Source organism: Dioscorea cayenensis, chromosome 5 (genome assembly GCF_009730915.1).
Source record: "Dioscorea cayenensis subsp. rotundata cultivar TDr96_F1 chromosome 5, TDr96_F1_v2_PseudoChromosome.rev07_lg8_w22 25.fasta, whole genome shotgun sequence".
Taxonomy (NCBI): Eukaryota; Viridiplantae; Streptophyta; class Magnoliopsida; order Dioscoreales; family Dioscoreaceae; genus Dioscorea; species Dioscorea cayenensis.
The window spans coordinates 17,029,404-17,053,014 of record NC_052475.1 but is presented as its reverse complement, the minus strand read 5'-3'; the positions used below and the strand labels follow the sequence as shown (position 1 = coordinate 17,053,014).

Genomic DNA, 23,611 nt, shown 5'->3' with positions numbered 1-23,611 from the left:
TGTGGGTGCGGATATGAAAATCCTTATACGTGACCTGAACCCAAACTTAACCCGAAATTCAATTAACAAATAAACCCAATTATATATATTCAATTTTTTTGTTAGGGTTTTTAAATTCCTACTCTATGATGTCAAATTTGTCTATTTTGTGTTGTTTTAAATGTATATTTTCAATTCCTGGTCTATGGTGTTTATTCAAAAAAAAAAAACAATAATTTTTTATTGACATTTTTAATTTTTACTTGATATTTTAATTTTATTTTAAATATTTTTAAATAGGATCAAGGCCAGGCAGGTATCCCAGCGAGTACTCGATTATCCTACGGGTGTGGGTTGGGGTTTTAAAAACCCATCTGGTTTAGGTTCGGGTTCAGGAGTAGGGTAGCGGGTGCGAGTGCGAGTGCGGGTATGGCAAAACCTGCACTCGACCCGACCTATTACCATCCGTATTTCTTAAGGAGGGCATTTCCAATTTATCGTTTACATTAAGTGGTAGATGATAAAAAAAAATTGAAGTTTTTATTTTCATAGAGAGAGAGAATGACGTGGATGCTGACATGAATGTCAACTTAGCATCCTCATTATTTAGACTTACTTATTCACCTACCTATCTATTCCGTCTAAATATCATTATGTATAAAAAAATACCTAAAATAATATATTTATTTTAATTTCTCATATTATTAGTGCTTTAAAAAGATTGGTGTTTCCTATCTACCTTCCAATTAGTTATATATATTTTTATTTCATTTAAATTCAATAATCTAGGAAAACCAAATTATGTATTTTTTTTAATAAATAGTCAACAAGCGCCTCTTATTTAAAAGATTATAAAGGGACTACAAAGAAAAATTTCTCTACTATACAATTGTGGAGGGGGTGAGAACAATACTTGGGCCTAAATATGCAATATAGAAAATACAAAAAAATACTATTGCGAGAGAAAAGAGATTCAAACTCTTGACCTTTTCTTTGTACTCTTATTATATCATACTCTTAGGTTATCTATGGATTACAAATTTTATAAATTGTTCATACTCTATCAACAATAAAAACTAATTTTCAAGCTCAAAATATATTTTTTGTTCTTATTTTTAATTAGTTTTTCACATAATATAAGAATATTATAAATGCAATTCGGAGTTCTTTTTGGGTTAATTTGCAAAAACGTTTCTCAGTTTGGTTATGACTTATGAGTTTGGGTTTCGAAACTAGATGCTCAGCTTCGATCGCAACTCTACATCCAAAGCCCACTTCCCAAAACCCTCACTCTGCCGCCGATGTCCACGCCGGATCACCGGAAGAAGCCAGCCCCTGGCCGGGGCGGCGTCGAGATCCCCGTTGGCCTCTCCGACGAGGAGGCTCGCGTCCGCGCCATTGCTGAGATTGTCTCGGCGATGGCGGAGCGCTCGCGACGGGGGGAGACGGTCGACCTTAACGCCCTCAAATCCGCTGCTTGCCGGAAGTATGGCCTCTCCCGCGCTCCGAAACTCGTGGAGATGATCGCTGCCGTCCCTGAGGCTGACCGTGCCGCTCTCCTCCCCCGCCTCCGTGCCAAGCCCGTCCGCACGGCCTCTGGGATCGCCGTTGTCGCCGTCATGTCAAAGCCTCACCGTTGCCCGCACATCGCTACTACTGGTAATATCTGCGTATATTGCCCTGGAGGCCCTGATTCGGATTTCGAGTATAGCACCCAGTCTTATACTGGCTACGAGCCCACCAGCATGCGTGCTATTCGTGCGAGGTAGCAAAATTCTTGGGTTTGCAATCCTTGATTGTCGTGAAATTTAGTGTGGCTTATTGAGGCAAAAATTATATAGAGGGCTTAGGATTTCCTGTGGAAGTGAAACAAAACCTCAACATATAGTTTGCTGTTATTGATTGTGTTCTTTGCATACGTCTTGTATTTCAGTTTATGTCTTGCTTTATTTGAAATCTTTTTTTTTTTACCCTTGGATATATGAGTCAGGTAGTTTTTCTTGTCCTAGAAAATATGACATTATCACCTTTAGGCTAGTTTAGGGCTAATGTATGCCTGCTTCTTCATTTTTCTTCTTTTTTGTTTGCTTTGCCTTTGATCCATGCATTGTGCACATTATTTAGGTATCTCATGAAATCTGCAAGTGATCTTTAATGGGTTTGTTCAATAGTAGGGCAACTTATAATTCTTGTGTTTTCTTTGTGGGTTAATGGTTACCTTTCAAAGAAATAGTCTTTGTCAGCCCTCTTAATGTATGAATATATGCATTACTTAGAGATTCTCCTGCAAGTGAAATGTAAAATGCAGAGAAGTCCTTTTAATGTATGAATATATGCATTACTTAGATACTATGTGATCTTATTGTCTTTTCTACTGCCAGGTTATTTATTAGCTAATACTTGTATGATTCTTGTTCATATTATTACAGATATAATCCTTATGTTCAGGCTAGAAGTCGGATAGATCAATTGAAAAGGTTGGGTCATAGCGTGGATAAGGTGTGTGTGGTTTGCCTTTCAACTTGCATTTGTTAGGATTTTGTCGTGTAAATTGAGATTTTTTTCTTGTTTCTGCACAATTTGAGTTTATTTTTGTGTTTTTTTTATAATTTTGCAGGTTGAGTTCATTTTAATGGGGGGAACTTTCATGTCTTTGCCTGCTGATTATCGTGACTATTTCGTAAGGAATCTTCATGATGCATTATCAGGACATACTTCTGTTAATGTTGAAGAAGCAATCTGTTATTCAGAGCACAGTGCTACTAAATGTATTGGCATGACAATTGAAACGTGAGTTACTGAATTGAGGTTTCTCATATTTTACTTTTTGGAAATAAATCTTAACAGTGACGAACTCAGGTGAAAGCTTTTCTGTCAATGAGCTTAATACTAATCAAAGTATTAGTTACACTTTCTTCCTGGGCACACATTAAATGGACTGCTGTTACTTTCTCGCATCTGTCTTGTTTACAGGAATAATTTTATCAGTTACTAATCATTATACAACTCTCATGTCTTGTCATTAATTTTCACCATATTGACATATTCTCTTGCTTCTGGTGATAATTAGGAGACCTGACTATTGTCTAGGGCCGCATTTACGGCAAATGCTATCTTATGGCTGTACAAGATTGGAAATTGGAGTCCAAAGTACTTATGAAGATGTTGCTCGTGACACAAATAGAGGTCACACAGTAGCTGCTGTTGCTGATTGCTTTTGTTTGGCAAAGGATGCTGGATTTAAGGTGCTCATACATTCAAATACCTTAAGCTTCCATTCTGTCTGGTTGAATTGGAGTGCAACAACTTAACTTCCATCTAAAAGACTAAAACGGTGTAAATTTTGGATGTTTACTTGTTGCCATATATTGAACTCTGAGATTGTATTTTGCTGTGTAGATAGGATGTTCTCAGAAAGAAAAAGAGATCTTCTTCACTCTTTTTTGCAATTTGTGTAAAAATGATTGTAGACCGCATTTCCTATTAAAAATTTCAGTATTGGATACCAGGCCATTGATTGCACATCAGAGTCTGTTCTAGTGGAGAAATAGGAGATTCTTGGGCAACCAATATAATACTCAATAGCACAATTTTGAAACATGATCAACTGATCCTGAATCAAAATGTTTATTTCTGTTGATTTTTGTTGGACTGAAATTTTATGCTCATTTTTTTAGCAAGTAACTCATATTTGGTGACTGACACTGGGCTTTTGCTTTGCTTCTACCAATAGCACTCACTTGTGGCAATATGCTTGGGTTAATTGTGTTTGGATTAATTTAATATGAAATTCCATTTTGTTTTTCTTAATTCCTTATCTGATAGGTTGTTGCTCACATGATGCCTGATCTTCCAAATGTTGGCGTGGAGAGGGATTTGGAAAGTTTTAAGGAATTTTTTGAGAGCCCAGCATTTCGTGCCGATGGTCTCAAAATCTATCCTACACTTGTAATCCGTGGAACTGGCCTTTATGAGCTTTGGAAAACTGGCAGGTGAGATATTTCCATGAATATTTTGAATCTTGTCATGCTAGTTACCTGATACATGCTGTGATTTTTTCCCAATAATTCAATCATGTGTGTTATAAGCATGTATTTGTGCACTTGATTTAGGTTTTACTTTTTAGGCATTCATTTTACTGTGATAGAACTTGAACCATATATTCAATTGAACAAAAGCTTAACCCTGACAGGCATATACGTAGAATCTCTGTGCTTCCTTGTCCAGTGTACCAATTGATTATATTTCATTTCACTTGGTTTAGTATTTGCATATTGATTACTCGGATCTTATATTTCCTTTATGTTTCCCTTTAGGTATAGAAATTACCCACCAGAGCTCTTAGTGGACATTGTTGCAAGGATTTTATCTATGGTCCCTCCTTGGACACGTGTATATCGAGTCCAAAGAGATATACCCATGCCTCTAGTTACTTCTGGAGTTGAAAAGGGTAATCTAAGAGAGCTTGCATTGGCCCGTATGGAAGATTTGGGTTTGAAATGTCGCGATGTCAGAACACGTGAAGCTGGAATCCAGGTCTTTTCTTGTTAAATGAATTAAACTACGTGAATCATGTGTATCGCTTATCTCTTGACATATATGGACATTAATTCAGGACATTCATAACAAGATTAAGCCGGAAGAAGTCGAGCTTGTGAGACGTGACTATGTCGCAAATGAAGGTTGGGAAACCTTTCTGTCATATGAAGATACACGCCAGGTATAAAAATATTGAATGCTATTACACTTTTCAGTATGTCACAGTTCATACAAATTCGTAGTTTGATTATGCTTGTAGTCATACTTGATTGCTAAACATCTGAGTCATGGTTTTAGCTTACATGTATAATTCATTTTCAACAATTACAATGCTGAAGGTGGTTTTTTACCTATTAAGTGACCTATTTTTAAGTAAATCTACTATGTTTCTCAAAAGACTAATAAAAAATGATCTTTATTTATTTGTAAGGTTCTTGACAAATTTCCACTAATCATGTTATGTACGCTTCTCTTCAACGCAGCACAAGATAATCTTGTCAAGGATAAATAATAAAATGTTTGAATATATGATAAATGCAAAATTTTTTATTACCTAGTGATGTGTTGTTGAAACATGTGGCCATTAAGTACTACAAAAATAATAAATGAAGGTTGGATGAACAACAATGGTTCTAGTTAGCCATCAGTTGCTACAACACAAAATGGGTGTACCTGCTACAGAACTTAGTAAAAAATGACAAGAGCAAATCCATTAGGAAAAGACAAAGGAGTTGAAGATTATTTCACACAGATAGCACTCCTATTTGTTTCTTTCTTCATACTTAATATGCTTAAATTTTTACATGTTTTACCCTTGAGATAATCAACTATCTATGCATCCAATGTTAATGGAGCCAATGCAGTTCATTCTATTTTCCTGTTTCAAGTCTTGCACTGGCAGCCCATTTACTTTCATGAAGCTAAACTGTTGTGCATTATATCAGGACATTCTTGTTGGACTGCTACGCTTGCGTAGATGTGGTCGTAATACAACATGCCCTGAGCTTATGGGAAGGTGCTCTATTGTTCGTGAACTCCATGTATATGGAACTGCAGTCCCAGTGCATGGGCGTGATGCTGACAAGCTACAGCACCAGGTAACTTTGCTAATCCATCCGCAATTTTAATTAGTTCGACTGTTAGGTTAGCATTTACTGGTAATGTCTTTTTGGCAAATAACTAGTGGGAATGGCAATTATGGTGCTAGCATATCGTAGATATATGTTTTTGATTGTGTTATTTGGTCTCTTTAAATTGTGGGTGTACTGCAGCCTATAAATGCAGTTTGTCAGCATATAAACCAAAAGGTTTGTGCGGCTTGTGCCAAACTGAATGAGTGATGAATTGATCAGATGAGTTAATGCAAGTTCAGCTTTGATGGCAACTACTGTCAGAACTTGTCTTTAGGTACTGTGTGTCTTCACTTGCCATTTGGATAGTTTTCAGAACTATGCCATTTTAAATAAGGCACTTCTAATGAGTTGTGTCATTATAGATGCAGTTTGTTAAACTTAAACATGATTTTGCTTTTTATTTGCTAAAATCATTAGTGGTGCATTTGTCCTTCGTAAATTTTGTTCAAAGCTAAGTGCTTGTCATGCACTATTCTATTTACTTTAGTACAACTAAAAATGTGGCATTGGAGGCTAATTAAATAGACACTTGTTTTATCTTTGTTTCACAGAAACTTGTTCTACATGGCCTGACTAATATTTTGTTATGTTATACATTTTATTTTTTGGTGGTCCTCAAGTTTAGGTCTGGCATGTTTTGCAATCTTTTAATCTTTTCAACACAGCTATTCTAATTCGCATATTACAATTGTCAAATTTGCAAATAACCATAATAAAACTGACGGCCAATATATCAGTGTCAGAAGGTACTTTATCCTAGATTTTGTGTTGCTTGAAAAAACTAGGAATTCATTCATGAGCTCAAAAAATTAGCTTTTCTACTCTGATGTTACTTTTCCACTATGGTTTTGGTTCTATATTATCCTAATATGTATTCCTTTAGGTATGTTGAAAGATACCTTTTTAAATCTTATTTGTAACTAACGTGCTTTACATATTTAGCCACTTCACACACCTTAATAATTTATATTGATATATACCCCTGTTGTATTTCTTTTTAGAGTTGGTTCTAATCCTTTGATATTTGCCTTTGTTGCAGGGTTATGGAACACTCCTAATGGAAGAAGCAGAAAGGATTGCTCAAAGAGAACACCGATCGAAAAAAATAGCTGTAATTTCAGGTGTTGGTACTCGTCATTATTACCGCAAACTGGGTTATGAGCTTGAGGGACCATATATGGTCAAGTATTTATGATGCATAATGTATAAATAGTCTGAAAAGAAGCAGAAAGGATTGCTCGAAGAGAGCACGGATCAAGAAAATTAGCTGTAATTTCAGGTGTTGGTACTCGTCATTATTACGGCAAACTGGGTTATGAGCTTGAGGGACCATATATGGTCCAGTATTTATGATGCATAATGTATAAATAGTCTGAAATGGACCCCCCATTTTTTTTCTTTTTTGTAGCTTTAGTTTGATGTTGGCATATTTCAGTTTTGCTCACATTGTTGGTTGAAAGTTGTATAATTGTAATAAACAAGTTTTTGTAATTTATTTTTAATTTTTAATTACTATTCTTACTGATCTAAGCTAGAAAATGGAATGAAATCATGGTTCTTCTTGGAGCTGGTCTTAAATGGCAGGTGCTTTGTTGAAGTGAATAAGGGAGTTTTGTTGCATTTCAGGTGGGAAATGACTTAGGTGAAATTAGGTAGATGTAATTTGTGTAGTTCACCGTTAGATGTTTGACATATGTTATGAGATGAATAAATTTTTAGAAAAGATTAGGGGTATTATAGAAAAGTTATTATATTTTTATATACTCCATCAATTCTTTTTTACTTGTTATGTTTAGGACTTCTTGCTTTTTTTACTTGTCACATTAGAAATTTTGTGCATTATTAAATAATATTTTTTAAATTTACCTTTTAATTTAATGTACTAGTACAATTTTTAATAATTCACAATCAACTAAGCATTAAATTATATACTCTACTAATGGGAGTAAATTTTTTTTAGTGAGTACCTAAGTTTGACCCTATATTAGTTTGAGCACTAACTTTAAATTTATATCAATATGAGCACCAAAGTTTTAATTTCATTTCTCCGGTGGGTAATTGGGGGTTTTTGGTGAATTTTTGGTGATGTGGAAGCCGGAAAGCTTGCGTGGATGCCTTGGGTCCACGTCACTGACTCACCAACTCAGCCACTTAACCAATGTGGCTTTTTTTGGTCCATTTAGGACATACATGCCAGCTTCTACGTGGACAAAAAACTACGTGGACAAAAAAACACCATATTAGTTAAGTAGCTGAGTTGGCAAGTCGGTGATGTGAACCCAAGGCATCCACGCAAGCTTTCTGACCTCCACATCACCAAAAATCCACCGGAAATCCCCAATTACCCCGCTGGAGAAATAAAATTAAAACTTGATGCTCATTTTGATACAAATTGAAAGTGCTCAAATTGATATAAGGCCAAACTTAAGTACTCACTGAATAAAAATTACCCTAGAGTTTTAAATAGAAGCAATTTTGGAAAGTAATTGAATTTTTTATAAAATATAAGTAACCAACTAACTTTAACCGATTTTTTTAATAGGTGTGAATTAGTCAAATGTGATAACTAAAAAGGAACATAAGGAGTATTTTTGTGATGCGTGTCATAATATCAATGGTGAACTACACTAACTATATTTATCTAATTTGACATAAGTCATTCCCTTTCAAGTTAGTATCAACCAAAAATGGCCTGCGTGCTTTGCAAGGGTTGCAAATGTCAGTGATTTTTATTTTTAAAATTCCCAGTGATATATTTTTTTTCCCCTTCTGATCCTGCCAATATTGGCCAACGGTAAGGCACAAGGCAATTGGAAGGTTAAATTTTTGAGGCATGGTGATCGAGGTAAATAATGGTTTGCTCATTTTGTCAAGTAGTAAAAAAAAAAAAAGTCTTATCCTCATTATTATTATTATTATTATTATTATTTTATGTCTTATACCTATGTGTTTTGTTCTTTTTGCTCTTTCTATTTATATATATATATATATATATATATAAAAGACCATTTCTCTAAGGACGTCTATAGATAAAAATTCTATGGATGTCCATTATCAGTCGTTGGATCTCGATTTAACAGGCAACATTGATGAACAGTAGTAACTACAAAAATATATACACTAATCACTGTTTTAAACAGTGATTACTGTTTATCAAGATCCAATGGCTGATAATTGGACGTCCATAGTTTTTTTTAATCTGTTTTAGGACTTATGCACTTTCTTCTTTTTTATCTTCTTTTTTTTTCATATTTATGTTTTTTTTAATTTTTGATTTTTATGTTTTTTTTATACTCTTGTGTGTTCTTTTTCTATTTTTAATGGGAAGTTTTTTCCTTAAATTTAAGCGTTTGTGTGTTCATGCGTGTGTAAATTTTTGTATGTTTTTACTTTGTTTTTCCTTTTAAAATCTAAATAGGCGGTTGTGTATGTTTTTTTTAAAGCTTTATTAATTTGTTGATAATATTAATCTAATTTTATATTTAAATTAAATAAAGTGGTGCAAGACTTTATTCAATGTTAATCCTAATTAATTATTTTAGATAATGCTTTGCATTAAATTTTAGATTTTAAATTTTAAATTGAAATTAATTTTGAAAAGGTGGATAAAACCACGTATATTAAAAATAAAAAGTAACAAAAAGGTACAACAAACTTTCCACTAGTCGTGGAAACAAAAAGGCGAAGGAGCAATGGAGGAACAACGGGTCTCCTCCTAACCCAGAAAAAACACAAAAGCTACTCCTCACCACCGATCTGATCAACCTCAAGCATGGGGGTGCCATCCACCCCCCCAGAACGAGGTCCAACAAACTCTAAGCTGCGCCTGATAGAGGATATAGGATCAGCAAGCTTCGCTCTCACACCTTCAGGAGCTTCCTTCTGATTCGGGTCCTCCCCCCGGAACACAATTGGTCCTCTCACAATGATCACCCAGGGATCAATCAACTTTAAACTACGCCAAACGCTAGAGATAGGAACATCTAATTTCCCTCGTTTGGCTCCAGAGACCCTGGGCTCCAAGTAATCCCAACGGCATTGATTGTTGGAGGTAGCTACTACCAGTTTTGCCCTAGCGATTTCGAAAGACTTAGAAAAATCTATCAAAAGAGTAGCACATGGAAGCATTGGTCCATATAAAACATTTGACAAAAGATCTGAGGGCATATTAGCGAAAGATGCCAATAGTTGGCCAACAGAATGACCCACATCTTGGGCTTCAGCAAGACCCAAATCACCATGGCCCACTGAATCACCCATATCCAAGATGCATGAAGCAGTGTTGCCCTTTTTATCATAAAATGGGCCCACTAGATCAAATGAAACAATTAAACCAACACCAAGTTGAGTTAAACTAATTAAAGAAACATCCGAACCCTCATGCATGTTCAAGTCTTTATGCTCATTTAAAGCGTCAACACTTGTGAGAAGGTTATTCGTTCGCATGGTAAGATGTTTCTTCATTGTCGATTCCTGCACGTCAACTCTACCCAACGAATGAACGACACGCATGCACATGAAAGCATTTCTCCAATGCGTGACATGAGGTTTGATAAAAAACTCTGGCACCGTACAACCCACTGGAAAGCCAATAGTTTTTCCTTTGACGTGCAAATGTCCAATGGATAAACCAACGGTCCACTCCGATCTGGATGCCGACGAGCGGCTGTGGCCTTCGCCATGCTGGGAGGAGCCCTCCACCAGTATGGGAATGCCTCTACGAGGCATGCAAGCACCATCATCACCATCCCATATGTTTCGACAGGAGCTATGCTCCACCGTTGATCGGCCCTCAGCCAAGGGACTAAGACCGACATGCACACCTACATGCTCACCACGGGCTTCCTCTTTCCGCATGAGAATCCTCACTCGCAAATTGGGTCCATCTGTTCGACGCACCGTCACCCAAACGAGAGATATAGCCTCATCACCGCCATGGGTGCAAGGCTCGCCCATCGCCGACAGCCCACTGGGGCAAGATGTTATCCCTCCAGTCACCCCCAAAGATGCATCAAGACGTTCTCCGCTAGATCTCCATGCCGGAGACTCACGAGAACTTCTACTACTAAGGCGAGAGCCAAGCTCCACCGCCCTCTTGGCTTTCAAACATGCTAACGTTGAGCAATTACCGCCGTCGTCTTCCACTGCTGGGATATCACTCGTTAGGTCACCTTTCTCCTCAACATGGGAGCAGTGCTCGACCACAATTGGTATCTTCTCTGTGCTTGTTCCTACTCGACCGCTGTCCGCACCTTTTTTCCCCGCGTGAGAGCAGCGCTCGACCACCACCGGTATCTTCTCTGTGCTTGTTCCATTCTGGTCACCATCCACACACATCACCGTCGCTGAGCGACGACTTGATTCTCCTGGATGAGAGCTAGGCTCGACCACCCTCGAAAACTTCAGATTAGTCGTTGCCGGCGGGCAGAGCACAACCATCCTCGACATCGGTTGCTTCCTTTTTTCACTTGGTGCAATCTCATGCGTGGCTCTGCAAATCGCCGTCGGACAGAATACAAGCTCTTCTCGCCACATCGGCTGTGGAGGGGGAGCACCAGCATGAGGATAATTGGCAGAGACCGACACATATTCTGGTTGTCCATTGGTAGTGAAAATAAGTCTTGTTGCAAGCGACGGCAAGGTTGGCAAACCATCCTGTTCATCCGCCATCCAAACGTCCTCCCCATCTTCATCCTCTCCTTCATCCTCAAAGCCAAACAACCTTAGCATATTCACAGCTGAAATTAATTTTTTCCCCTATCCTTCTAGTGAAAAGGATTATAAATATGCTAGCACCACGGCCTTCAAATTTTGTTTTTGTGAATCCTCTTGATAGAATAGAACACTCGCCCAGTTCTGGCTTCCTCTGGCTATAAAGCTTTCAATTCCGCAAATCCTTGCTCTCATAGTTATAACAGGAGGTGAATGTAAAAATCTCTTTTGATTGCCTCATTATTGTGTATGATTTTATAACTCATATCTATTTATACAATATATTTAGATATCATGTATATATATTCTGTCAATTTTTAACATTGATCACTATAGAGCCTCACACCTTCATTAACTAGAGCTGCGAAGCACAAGCAACATAATTATGGCCATTGAAAAGTGGATGGGCTTTGTAACTTCTGAGCGCGTTGTGCTGGCACCACATGTGGGCTATTCTTTTTTTAATGTATTCAGATAATGTTTTTTTTTTCATGAAAGTGATAAATAAGTTTTGAACCTGAGGTATTTTCAATATCTCACCCTCAGTTTTTTCGCAAAAAATCAAGTATCGTTAGGTTATAAATTTTTTAGTAAATAATTTTTAAAATATAAATTAAATCAAAATTTTAATATATATGTTTGTTAGATTGGTATGAGTTGGATATTTCCATAATTGCAATGTCCCAATTCTAAAATACTTATTAAAATTTGTATAGGATTGATAATGGCGAAATTCATAGTATCAAGGTTGTCAGACCCGGACCGGTCCGGCCGGTTCAACCGAAAAAACCAAGAACCGGCCATGTGGCCCGTACGGGATATCCCCCATTGACCCGGGTATTAAAAAACCCGGTATACGTGACTCGGGCAGTTGAACCCGTGACCCGAGGTCAATCGGGCTCACAATGTTTAATACAATATTTAATAATTTATTATTATTTTTCTCATTAGAAACCACAAAATCGTGTATATTTATTATTAATTTATAATTTATAATCAATAAATAAAATTACAATATATATATCATAAACATACCAACACAAATTAACATTTAAAAATAAAATATATTAATGTGTCATGTAAATACTTTCTAAAAATTTAATTTATTAAGAAAATAAAATAATAAATGAGTGTAATTTTATTATAAAAATATAAAATTAAAGTATTCTAATTAAATAAAAAATATAAGAAAACTTAAAATAAAATAAAAAAAATTCAATTGAGATATAAGAATTAGTGAATTAATTTCTTATTTATTTTAACAAAATCAACCAATAAACAAATAAATAAATAACACCGAGAGAAGTTCGATAATTATATACTAATATATTAAATTTGCAAATATTTAAAAAATGTAAAAATAAATGACATAATTAGAAAACTCCATTGTATATAAGGTCATTATTAACCGACACAAAAAATATAAAAAATGGTGAGTAATATTTAATATAATGTTGTAAAAACACTTTCACATTATAATAATTATAATAATTAATAGTCGCTTTGTTAGTATAAATGACACAAAATAAATGGGTTTAATATTTTTTATATTTAATTATTGACCCATAATTATTATAAATGGGTTTAATATTATATTGTAATAATTAATAGTCGCTTGTGTCATTGATTAATATTTAATATAATGTTGTAAAAACACTTTTTATAATATAATTATGGGTTTAATATTATATTTGCTCATTATTAATTATTATAATATTTTTTATATTTAATTATTGACCCCGGTTCAACCCGGTCGAACCCATTGATCCCTGATCCCTGGGCTTAACCGGGTCATTGCCCGGGCCGGGTCTGACAACCTTGCATAGTATGATGAAGTTAATTAATTTTAATAAAATTCAAATTAACTAATATATATTATTAACATCATTTTTAACCCCATACAGATATAATGGGGTCATTTAATAACATCCTTAATATTATAATCATCAACAATATTGTTTATGAAGATTATTAAAGGACCTTGAATGAAGAGTATGAAAGGGCCAGAAGGAGAAGGCTATCAACACAACAAACACAGCAACCATCAGCATTTGTCCACCACAGCACTAGTCACTATTGGTCATGAAAAATCCTTTGAGTGCCTTTTTTATAACCTTTGACTTTATGAACATGCATGAAATTTTCATGCAATTTTGAATTGTTATAGTTAGAGACGGACCGGGGAGGGGGGTTGGCACGGGCCGTCTTTTGGCCCGGCCCGCCCAAATCCATCGGTTCAGCTGACCCGACGGGCGTGACTGTAAACGCCAGTTGCAGCGGTTACGAGTTGCTGTCCCAACCCTGCAACCCGGCGGGTTGAGTCCTTTTTTTATTTTTAAAAAAAACTTAGATTCAAAGCACCAAAAATTTGAACCCATGACCTTTTCATCCCTCAAACACCTTATCCACCAACCCAAACATTTTCTTTGTTTAATTAAAGAAAGGAAAAATATATAAACATACTTTAAAAAGAATAAAAAATTAGTTTTTCACTTTCTGTTTAATTATATATACCCTTTTAGATTTTATTATTTTTGCATTTTGTGTCAAATTATTTACTTTAATTGTTAGTAGCAACCATTATAAAAAAATGGTATTACTCACCCTTTTTTGTCTTACTCAATATTATAATCCATTGTTTTTATATGTATTACTTATCTCCGTTATTAATATTATTTAAAATAAATATAAAAAAAACATAATGTCATTGATGTGTAATAGTATAACCTTATTGTTAATTTAAAGAGTAATGCTATATGGGACGAATACTTCGTCCGAAACAATGGTCCGAATGACGTGGATGCCTATGTGGCATCCACGTCATCTCACTTTCTCTCACCTCTAAATAAACTAATAGCCAGTGCCCTAACTTTCACATTCTATCTTCTTCATCATCTGACCGCCAACATCGCACCTCCCACATCACCCTCACCATCTCCGACGTAGTCTAACGCCACTGGCACCGTCGCCGACATCACCGCCGCCAACGGACTCGAGATGATCATTAGTGATCTCCGCCACCGCAACCTCGTCCCTCTCAGCGATTGCTCCCCTGATGCCACCGCCCCGCCATCGATGTCGTTATCGCAACCTCGTGGTCAACTCGTCTTAATGGTCGTGGGATTCGATCCATCCCTTCCTTTTATTCCCTCTTGTTGGCAGAGAAGATGAGGCGGAGACGAGATTTGGGGACGAGAAATTTTTCCACCAATGTTTGATGTGCTTTATCTGGCACTCATAAGCTTTCTATGGCCTTGATTCTTTGCCTTGTTGCTTTTGATTGAAACCCTAATGTCAATCCTTGCCCTTTAACCGTAAATGGATTGATTGAGTGAATTGGATATTGTTGTTCTGATTTTTTATTTTATTTTAATTGAACATTTTGGTTTTAAGGTATGAGAAATTGTTAGGAATGATGGAAGTATTCGATAGTTGATATATGAGATTCTGTGCTTACATTGAGCATGGCATTGTTTCAAAAATTCTTTTGGATTAGGTATGAATGATAATATGTTGAGATATTGGATGATGGCCACCAAGGTGTTTGTTCCCCGGGTCGAGAGCCTGGCAAGCAGTGGCATAGACCAAATCTCCACAGAGTACGTGCGCCCAAGTTAGAGTGAGACCATCTCTGCGACGCCTTAGAAGCTGAGAAGAAATCAATTGACGGTCCACAGATACCTATCATTGACATTAAGATGTTGGACAACAATGACAAGGCTTGTGCGCAAGCAGTGCGTCGAGGAGGTGCGCTCGGCTGTTGTAAACTGAGGAGTCATGCAAATTATTGGACATGGCATTCTGATTGAGTTCATTAATAGGCTCCGTGAGGCTGGCAAACGGTTCTTTGATTTGCCGTTTAAGGAGCAGGAGAAGTATGCAAATGACCATTCTTCAGGGATGATACAATGGTATGGGAGCAAATAATTTCAGGATGTGCGTATCAATAGACACTTAGATAGAGTTCATAGGGAGTACTGAAATCACAGACTTTGGATATTGGCAGAATTTGGATTTAGCAAATATGTTTGTTCTTAAGTATTGGCAAACTTTGGATTCAGAAAGATTCATAAATATATCAATAGAAGTCAGCAAAAAACTATATAAACAGAAACACACCAATACAGTATCAAATTAACACAATAATTCAATTCATTGCTTTTAGACTGGAAAATGAGAATTGTTTTCTGCAGAAATTCAGTAAAAAAAATCCATAAAATTGTGAATATTTATGTAGTTTTTGAGTATCAAACAAACAACAAATTAAATTCATTTAAAGAATCCAGAGGGAGTACTGAAATTCCACAAATGTGAAATTCCAGGTCACATATTTCTGCAGAAATTCAATACATGAACGAGAACAGGAGCTAAGGCTCGTATTCCCAATAAACGCCTGCAAAACCGGCCCAAAGCCAGAGTCCCCATCAGCACCAACGCTATGCCAAAGCAAAGACCAAGTCATTAGAGAAAGAGAGAGAAAACAAGCAAGGACGGTGGAGCAGATAGATAGCATACTTGAAACATGGAGCAACGATAGGAGAAAAAAGGAGGAGAGGATGCGGGGAACAACGGCGAGGGCGGATAAATGAGACCGGCCTTCTCTGCTCTGCCTTGCTAATCCGAAGTTTGCAACTCTAGCTCTCATCTCTCCATCAAGCAAGATGCTCGTGCCTTTGATATCTTTGTCATATATGGTTGGCTTCACTCCATAGTGCAAGCAAGGGCTTTGGCAACATCTAGTATAATGTTTTTCCTCTGAGGTCGTAGATGAGGTAACTTTGGTGATCGTGGTCGTCGGTGATGCTATGCAGCAGCTGTGGAGATCGACGAGGTTGCGGTGGTGGAGATAGCTGATGATCTCAACTTCGTTGATGGAGATGACGTTGGCGACGGTCGTGGTGGCGTCAGGGGAGCAACCACTGAGAGGGACGAGGTTGCGGTGGCGGAGATCACTAATGATCATCTCGAGTCCGTTGGCGGCGGTGATGTCGGCGACGGTGCCAGTGGCGTTAGACTACGTCGGAGATGGTGAGGGTGATGTGGGAGGTGCGATGTTGGCGGTCAGATGATGAAGAAGATAGAATGTGAAAGTTAGGGCACTGGCTATTAGTTTATTTAGAGGTGAGAGAAAGTGAGATGACGTGGATGCCACATAGGCATCCACGTCATTCGGACCATTGTTTCGGACGAAGTATTCGTCCCATATAGCATTACTCTAATTTAAAACTATAATCTTTCATACATATTTTTGTATATTTTTGGGTGAAAATTCTAAAATTTTATGTATTTCTAGATATATTATTAACTTAAAATTATAATATTCACCAAAATCCTGATGAATAAATAACTAATAAAATTTTGTTAATAATATATTTTAATGTAAGAAAACTAAATTATGTTAAAAAAATATTTATCATAACATAATGTTAAATAACGGTAAAAAATAAACATTATTATTTTAATTTGTCAATTATATATTTAATTGTTTTTTATAGAAAATTAAATTTCGTATATAATAAGTTTTTTTTCAATTTCCATCGTCTCATGTTCCCTTTTAATCAAATCTATGATTCTTGAAAATATTTAAATTTAATCCTATACTAACACGTATCATCTTTTAAAACATTATCAAAATATTCAATAATAAGCATTTAAAAAAAATAAATTAATACTAAAAGTTTTTAAAATTTTAAAGTTTAGATTTGATTTAAAACAAATAAAAAACAACAATTATGGTCATGATTTGAACTCAAGACTTCATAAACCATTAAAACCAATCATATACTACTCTAACCAATCTACCAATAAATTTTGTTTTGACAAAAATGCTATACTAAAAGCTAGAATCAATAAATAAGTCTTTTACTATTGTAATTTAGTCCCACTTCGACTAATTTCAAACAAATTGCATAACAACTGCTTATAAATTCAGTCACATACCAACTTGTTTGTTATTATTTGTTTTGGATATTTTGTTTTATATTTAAAATTATATTAATAACTTTATAAATTTATAAATTTATTTAAAATATTAAATTTTTATAAAAAACTTGGCGGGTCGGCCCGTGAACCGGCGGGTTCTGGCCCGGCCCGCCGGTTTGGCACTGTACCCGGGCCGGGTCCGGGTTACCCTCCGGTGACCCGTGACTCGACGGGTTGGCCGGGCCGGCCCGGACTGCCGGGTTAGCCAAAGACCAACCCGGACCCGCCGGGTTGGGTCCGGAGGGTCCGATTAACCGGCCCGTGCCCATGTCTAGTTATAGTATATATTCATGCAATCTTCAGAATTTATATTCTCATTTTGGACTTTGTTTCACTTATGGTGTTAGTTTAAATTTGTTTCGTTTATCAATTTATGTGATGTGTTATATCAACTTCTGAAATTAATTAATAGAATTCGTTTCATCAAGTGATTTTCAAAATTTGTAATTATAGATTTAAAAGCTTATGGTACCTGTTTAACTGAAATAATCTCTGAATAAATTAATAGAAAACATTACATTGTCATGGTTGGGGTGACAAAAATAATTTTTCATAGTAAAGATAACTTTAAGATCACCTCTAAAAAAATTATTCAGGATTATGTTGTTATTTTTAAAATAATTTTAAAATTACTTTACCGGTATCGATGTGGCACTTGGGCCCACTATGGCCTGAACCCAATAATGTTGATAGATCATATGAAATTATATATTTAATTTTCAAATTTCTCCAGAGATTTACATATAAATATACAAAATTTTATGATTTATTTGGAAGGTTTTGTTTCCTTAAATGTTCATACTTTCATTTTTCACTTCACTCTTATCTTTATTTATTTTTTTATTTTTAAATTTTATTTATTTTTACAAACAGGCAATAAGTGTCCTAGACCCAATATGAAACATATTGACCACATTCAGTCATACCGGCCATGTTTGCTGCTTGAGGAAAAACATGATTAGTTTAATATTGCCACCATTAATGAAGGATATGTGAGGCATCACCATCTCATCATGCCCTCGACCCAATATGGGACATATTGACCACATTCATATTGGGAGTTAGCCCCAAGTTTATGCAACGTCTCAAACTTTCTTAATACAATCTTATAGATCCAAAATATAAAAACAACACAAAAAATAAATTATGAAAAAGCATCATCAATGAATGTTTTTATTGGAAAAAAATAATAATAACATTGATATTTGCTAACGACATAAGATTGTAAGAATAAAGACCAAAAAAACACAAACTAATACTAAACTCGTAATAGAAAGCTTAGTTACATCTCTCCAGTCTATTTTTTTTTATAACTTGATGCATATTCTCATATCTAACTCTCGTGATCTAAAAAATTAAAATAAAATAAAAAAAAGGGATGAATTTGACAACTTAGACCAAAACAAAAACCAATACTAAACTTGTAGCAGAAAGCTTTGTTACAGTCTCTCCCGTCTATTTTTTTTTATAACTTGATGCATATTTCTCATATTTAACTCTAATGATAAAAAAAGAAAAATAAAATAAAATAAAAAGGGATGAATTTGACGACTTCGTAAGTTCACAACCATTTAGGCATTGTTTGGATTAGCTTTTCAAAAAAATGTTTTTTTTTAAGTTTAGTAGAAGTGCTTCTCCAGAGTAAGTGAAGCATTTTTTTATATTTTTATTTGTATTAACTTTTCTGTATAAACAGAAGCTGTAAAATAAGCTAAAACAAGTTCTTTTTTTTTTCTTAAAAAAGCTGTTTTTCAGTTTTTTTACCGCTTCTGTTTTTGCAGAAAAGCCAATACAAATAATTTTTTTTGAATCTAGAAGTGCTTAACTTATAAAAAAAAGCTTTTGGGTTTTCCAAAAACTAATCCAAACAAGCCCTTAACCAATCAAATGATGCATGGTACACAACAAAGTTATATAATCAATATAGATGTTATGATTGCAAAATTATGCTATTTCAAGAATTACATTTCATCGTAGTATAACAATTTAATTTGACAAAATAAATAACACGTAAATAAAATAAGATTCAACTTTCAAAATGTCAAAATCTTCTTTTAAATACTACACCTATGAATTTCTCATGAAATACTAGAAAACATAAGAAATTTCGCAACACCATCACAATTCTGTAAATACACAAGTTTATGCCATATGAACTATAACCATAATTATCCCATTGACAAGGGTTACATTACATGATTAGTTAAATTAAGAGGAACTTGCCTTAATTCTAGTTCATAACTTAAAACCTTAAATCAAATGGAAATATAATCTAAATTACGTAATAATTACAATTAACATTGAGATCTAAAGAAAGATGTACAAATTGTACCTAATAGAATCTAATTCTTGTGTGCATTATCAACCCTCAAATTAATGTAAGAATTGAGCAGGTGTATGGTTTGACGGAATGGAATGGAAGTCATTACTTACACTGTGTAAACTCTTGTTTGGGTGTGGAGTGATGGAAGTGAAGGAGGTATGATGAAGGAGTGAGGATGTTATGGAGAAGGAGTCACATTCACTTGAATTTTGAGGGGATTCTTGATTCCTTTACAATAAAATGACAATACTACTCTTGCTTTAGCCCACTTTTATATATATATATATATATATATATATATATTAACCAAATTGTAATTAGTTATTTATATTAGTTAATTAATTGCTTATTATAATATTAACAATAAATTTGGACATTAATTAATATTAATAGTTAAAAAGTAATTATTATGGTTCAAAATATATTTATTTCAAAAATATATTTAAATTAGTAATTAGTTATTTATTATAGTTAATTAATTATTAATTAATGATATTAATAAAAAAATTGAGATTTGGTGACCTATTAAAGTTAAATATTAATTTATAATAATTAAATCACTTTAATACTTAAATATTTAAAAAAAAACAATTGACACAACTCTCATTACTATATATATATATATAGTGACATTCATATAAAGGATATAATAATCATTTTATCATGCTTTCCCTTTTTTACTTTTCACATTCCCAATAAACTACCTCTCAAATCCTTCCAACCAAATATAGTTTTCATTCCCATTACTTTTGCAATCCCCCTCATTATCATTATTTTTCCACCCTTCTCTATTCCATTCTTTGCAACCAAACACCCCCTGAAAAAGAATAACATTTAACGGCACACAAATCTTGAAATTCAAAATTTCTTTAAAATTGTGCAATCCCAGAGAACCGTATCAAAACTACATGGAGTAGAAAAGGGGAAAATATCACCTTTCTTTTCACTTAAATATATTTAATAATATTATTATTATTTATTATGACTATATTACCCTTTTTTTATTGTTGATATTCTTAGATTTTTGTTTTATAAAATATTATTAAAATAACAAACTAACAAACAAAACTTTTTTTTTAAAAACAAGTCGGACCTCAAAACTTAAAAAAAAATATGTTGCACTATTACATGTGTTACAAGTGACCTGAGGTTTGCACCTCATGTTATTCATGTTCTACGTACAACTTGCTAAAACAGGATCTATTCTTCTTCTTCTCTTCTTGTTCGAATTTCATTTGATAATTAATACCTTCAAGTAAAAAGGAGTGAAAAAAATCATTTTAGCACAAACTTTCTCCGCTACTTAATTTTGTTCTCAAATATCAATTTGGAGTCTTGAATAAATTTTTTTGGTAGATTACCAAATTTTACTCTTATTTTATTTTGGGTTCCATACTTCAATTTAAATCAAAATAGTTACGCAACTTTAATTCCGTTTCAATGGGAGATTACCCAATCGATTCCGGCCCATGTTTGGTGATAAATGCTTGAGTAGACATATTTTTTTATATGTTTTACGTGCATTGAGCATCATTTTTCTATTTGATGTTCTTTTGTGCAATTAGATTGTGAATGTCTTGAAGGGAGAAAAGGAAGCAAAGATAGGCTATAAAGACACATTTTGGGAGTTCTTGTTCAATCCAAGGATCAAGATACAAGAGGAGCTCATGAACATGGAGGTGTGTGCCAACTTCCAAGAGGATTCAAGCCAATTTGCTAGTTGAAAAGGCACAAAGGCAGTCACATCTCCATGATTCTTCTCTTTGTGAAGAATGCAAGACCTTTCAAATGATGAGTCGACGAAAAAAGATCTTATAGCCTACCACATGGACGTGTGCCTGACCATGTGACCCAAAGAGAAGAGTGTTTGAACCGTGTTTATGAAGAGGACCGCAGCTAAGTACTGTAGCAAAACATTGTAGCATTTTACTGCAGCAGTATTGTAGCAGAAAACTATACACGTGACTGCATGGAAATTCCTGTAGCTCACGCAGGCTCGTGGAAATTCCACTCGGGCACGTGGAGGCACATGACAGATGTAGTTTGTGCTTATAAATAGCCCTCTTGCCCATATTCTTTGATATCTTTTGTGTAGCTCTTGAGGTGTGAGACGGCTAGGGTTTGGAGAGGAGGTTTTAGTGAGATTGGGGACCGTTCTTCACCAACTTTGATTGATCTTCTCTTCGTCATAGCATCGAGGGGGCCTTCAGTAACCTAGCTTTGGAGGAGGATTCTTCAAGACGTTGAGCGACCCATCAAGACCATCATCACGAATTCAGGGGGATTTTTCTCTATGGTTTATATTGCTATTTATTGTATTAATCTTTGTTTTGTAACTTGCTCTATGGAGGGCTAAACCCTAGTAGGTATTTGGCCATGTGAACCCTAGGATCTTATCTTTTGTATTAATTTGCTTTGTGTTTGTATTTAATCTGAGTTAATTTGAGTTTTAATCTTGTGTTCCCATGGCTTGCATGTTTTATTGATCGTTATAGTTGATTTATTATGCATGATTTGTTATTTTGATGAGAGAGAGAGGTCTCCATTAGAGTTAGAATTCCAAGTTTAAAGAGGGTTGAGAGGGTGAGTCATGAGATAGTGGAGTGTCCTTTTTCCCTTCCGACGAGTGTTTTTCCTATCTCCGTATTCCCTAGACTCTACGCAACTATATTTGGTGTGAGGCGTGAGATTAATAGTTTTCTCCGCCGGGACCTTTTAGGAGGTTAGGGATCTTTCACCTAGAAATAGGGTTAGATCTATTTTTAGGAATCGATTTCACTTTTGGGTATCCCTAGAGCTTATTGCAGTCGTATGGGGTGTGAGGTGTTGAGATTGAGCGATTTCTACACCAAGACCTTGTAGGGGACTAGTACCGGTGACTTAGAGGTAAGGGCCGGTTATTATGGGATTATCTCGACTTATTAAACTCGGTTTAGAAGCATTTAGCAAGTCTTGAGCTTCAATTTAGATCCTAAGGGGAGCATTGCCCTAGTACCTCATCTTTATTGATTGAAATCTCCCTCTATTTTACCTTTGCATATTCGTCTCCGGTATTCAATTCTTTGCACATTAAATCATCACATATCCCATCTATCATTAGGCTAGATAGTAGAGAAGAAGTTAGTAATAGTAACCTTGTTCCCTGTGGATTCGACTACCCAACTCACGGGATATTTTATTACTTCGACACCCATGCACTTGCGGTTCACACACTCAATTCGGATATGTGTCATTTGGCTACGTGGAAGCCAAAAATTCCTCGTCAGCACCTGTACCACACATTGCCAACTGTCCATGCCACGCCACGCCACAACTTCTGCCATATCATCTTAATTGGCCACCTCAATGAACATGTGTCAAAAGAGCCCCTTTTTCTCGTCTAGTCACCATCAACACCTTTTCATTCTCATGACCGAGAGAGAGAGAGAGAGAGAGAGAGAGAACCAAAGAAGGAGAAGGGCGTGGGAGCCAATGAGAAGAAAAACATCAACAACTCGAGGGAGTGCGATTTGTAGCTGCAAAGGTTAAGGGCTTGCGCCAGCGAACAAGAAAAGCAAGGGGGCTCACAGGAGACATAGTGAACAGTTACAATACCCTAAAGTTTTTTTTTTAAATTTTATTGTATTTTTCTCCATTTGGATGATTTGGTTGTATGATTCACATCCACGCTTTGGTTTGAGTTCCATATTTATTTTGTGACCTTAATTGCGAATATATTCTCAATCAGTTATTTTGTGTTCTCAAATTTTTGTATATTTTGTCTTTTCAGTTATATTATCAATTTTTATGTTATATTCTTCAAATCATAATGAGAAACAATGAAACAAAGCATACACTTTTCAATGTGCAAATTTTCAATTAAAATAAAGCTTCTAACCCTGATATTACATATTATGTGAAAACAATAATTTATCATATTTAATTTCTATGTAAACATGGAGAA

At 35.1% G+C, this 23,611-nt stretch overlaps 2 protein-coding genes across 3 annotated transcripts; one reads left to right on the top strand and one right to left on the bottom strand.

Annotated features, from left to right (window-relative positions):
• Window positions 1–1,224: 1,224 nt before the first annotated feature.
• LOC120262338 (elongator complex protein 3) lies at window positions 1,225–7,160 on the top strand. 2 transcript variants are annotated; one of them, XM_039270436.1, is made up of 9 exons: window positions 1,225–1,744; window positions 2,409–2,478; window positions 2,597–2,769; window positions 3,050–3,224; window positions 3,805–3,971; window positions 4,296–4,515; window positions 4,595–4,699; window positions 5,463–5,615; window positions 6,691–7,160. In XM_039270436.1, exons 1-9 carry the CDS (start codon window positions 1,281–1,283, stop codon window positions 6,844–6,846), a joined length of 1,683 nt encoding a protein of 560 aa, XP_039126370.1. In that variant the 5' UTR covers window positions 1,225–1,280; the 3' UTR covers window positions 6,847–7,160. The 2 variants fall into 2 exon arrangements, with proteins under 2 accessions (XP_039126370.1, XP_039126371.1); XM_039270437.1 differs by lacking the exon at window positions 6,691–7,160 and adding an exon at window positions 5,790–5,948.
• Window positions 7,161–15,636: 8,476 nt separating this feature from the next.
• Window positions 15,637–16,326, bottom strand: LOC120260045 (probable receptor-like protein kinase At1g11050). The gene has a single exon (XM_039267488.1). It carries the CDS (start codon window positions 16,324–16,326, stop codon window positions 15,637–15,639), a length of 690 nt encoding a protein of 229 aa, XP_039123422.1.
• Between the last annotated feature and the right edge of the window lie 7,285 nt (window positions 16,327–23,611).

Coding starts and splice junctions, on each gene's coding strand:
- LOC120262338 (XM_039270436.1), top strand. CDS start 1,281: ATGTCCACGCCGGATCACCGGAAGAAGCCAGCCCCTGGCCGGGGCGGC. Junction 2,479..2,596: donor TGGGTCATAGCGTGGATAAG/GTGTGTGTGGTT, acceptor ATAATTTTGCAG/GTTGAGTTCATTTTAATGGG. Junction 3,972..4,295: donor GAGCTTTGGAAAACTGGCAG/GTGAGATATTTC, acceptor GTTTCCCTTTAG/GTATAGAAATTACCCACCAG.
- LOC120260045 (XM_039267488.1), bottom strand. CDS start 16,326: ATGATCATTAGTGATCTCCGCCACCGCAACCTCGTCCCTCTCAGTGGT.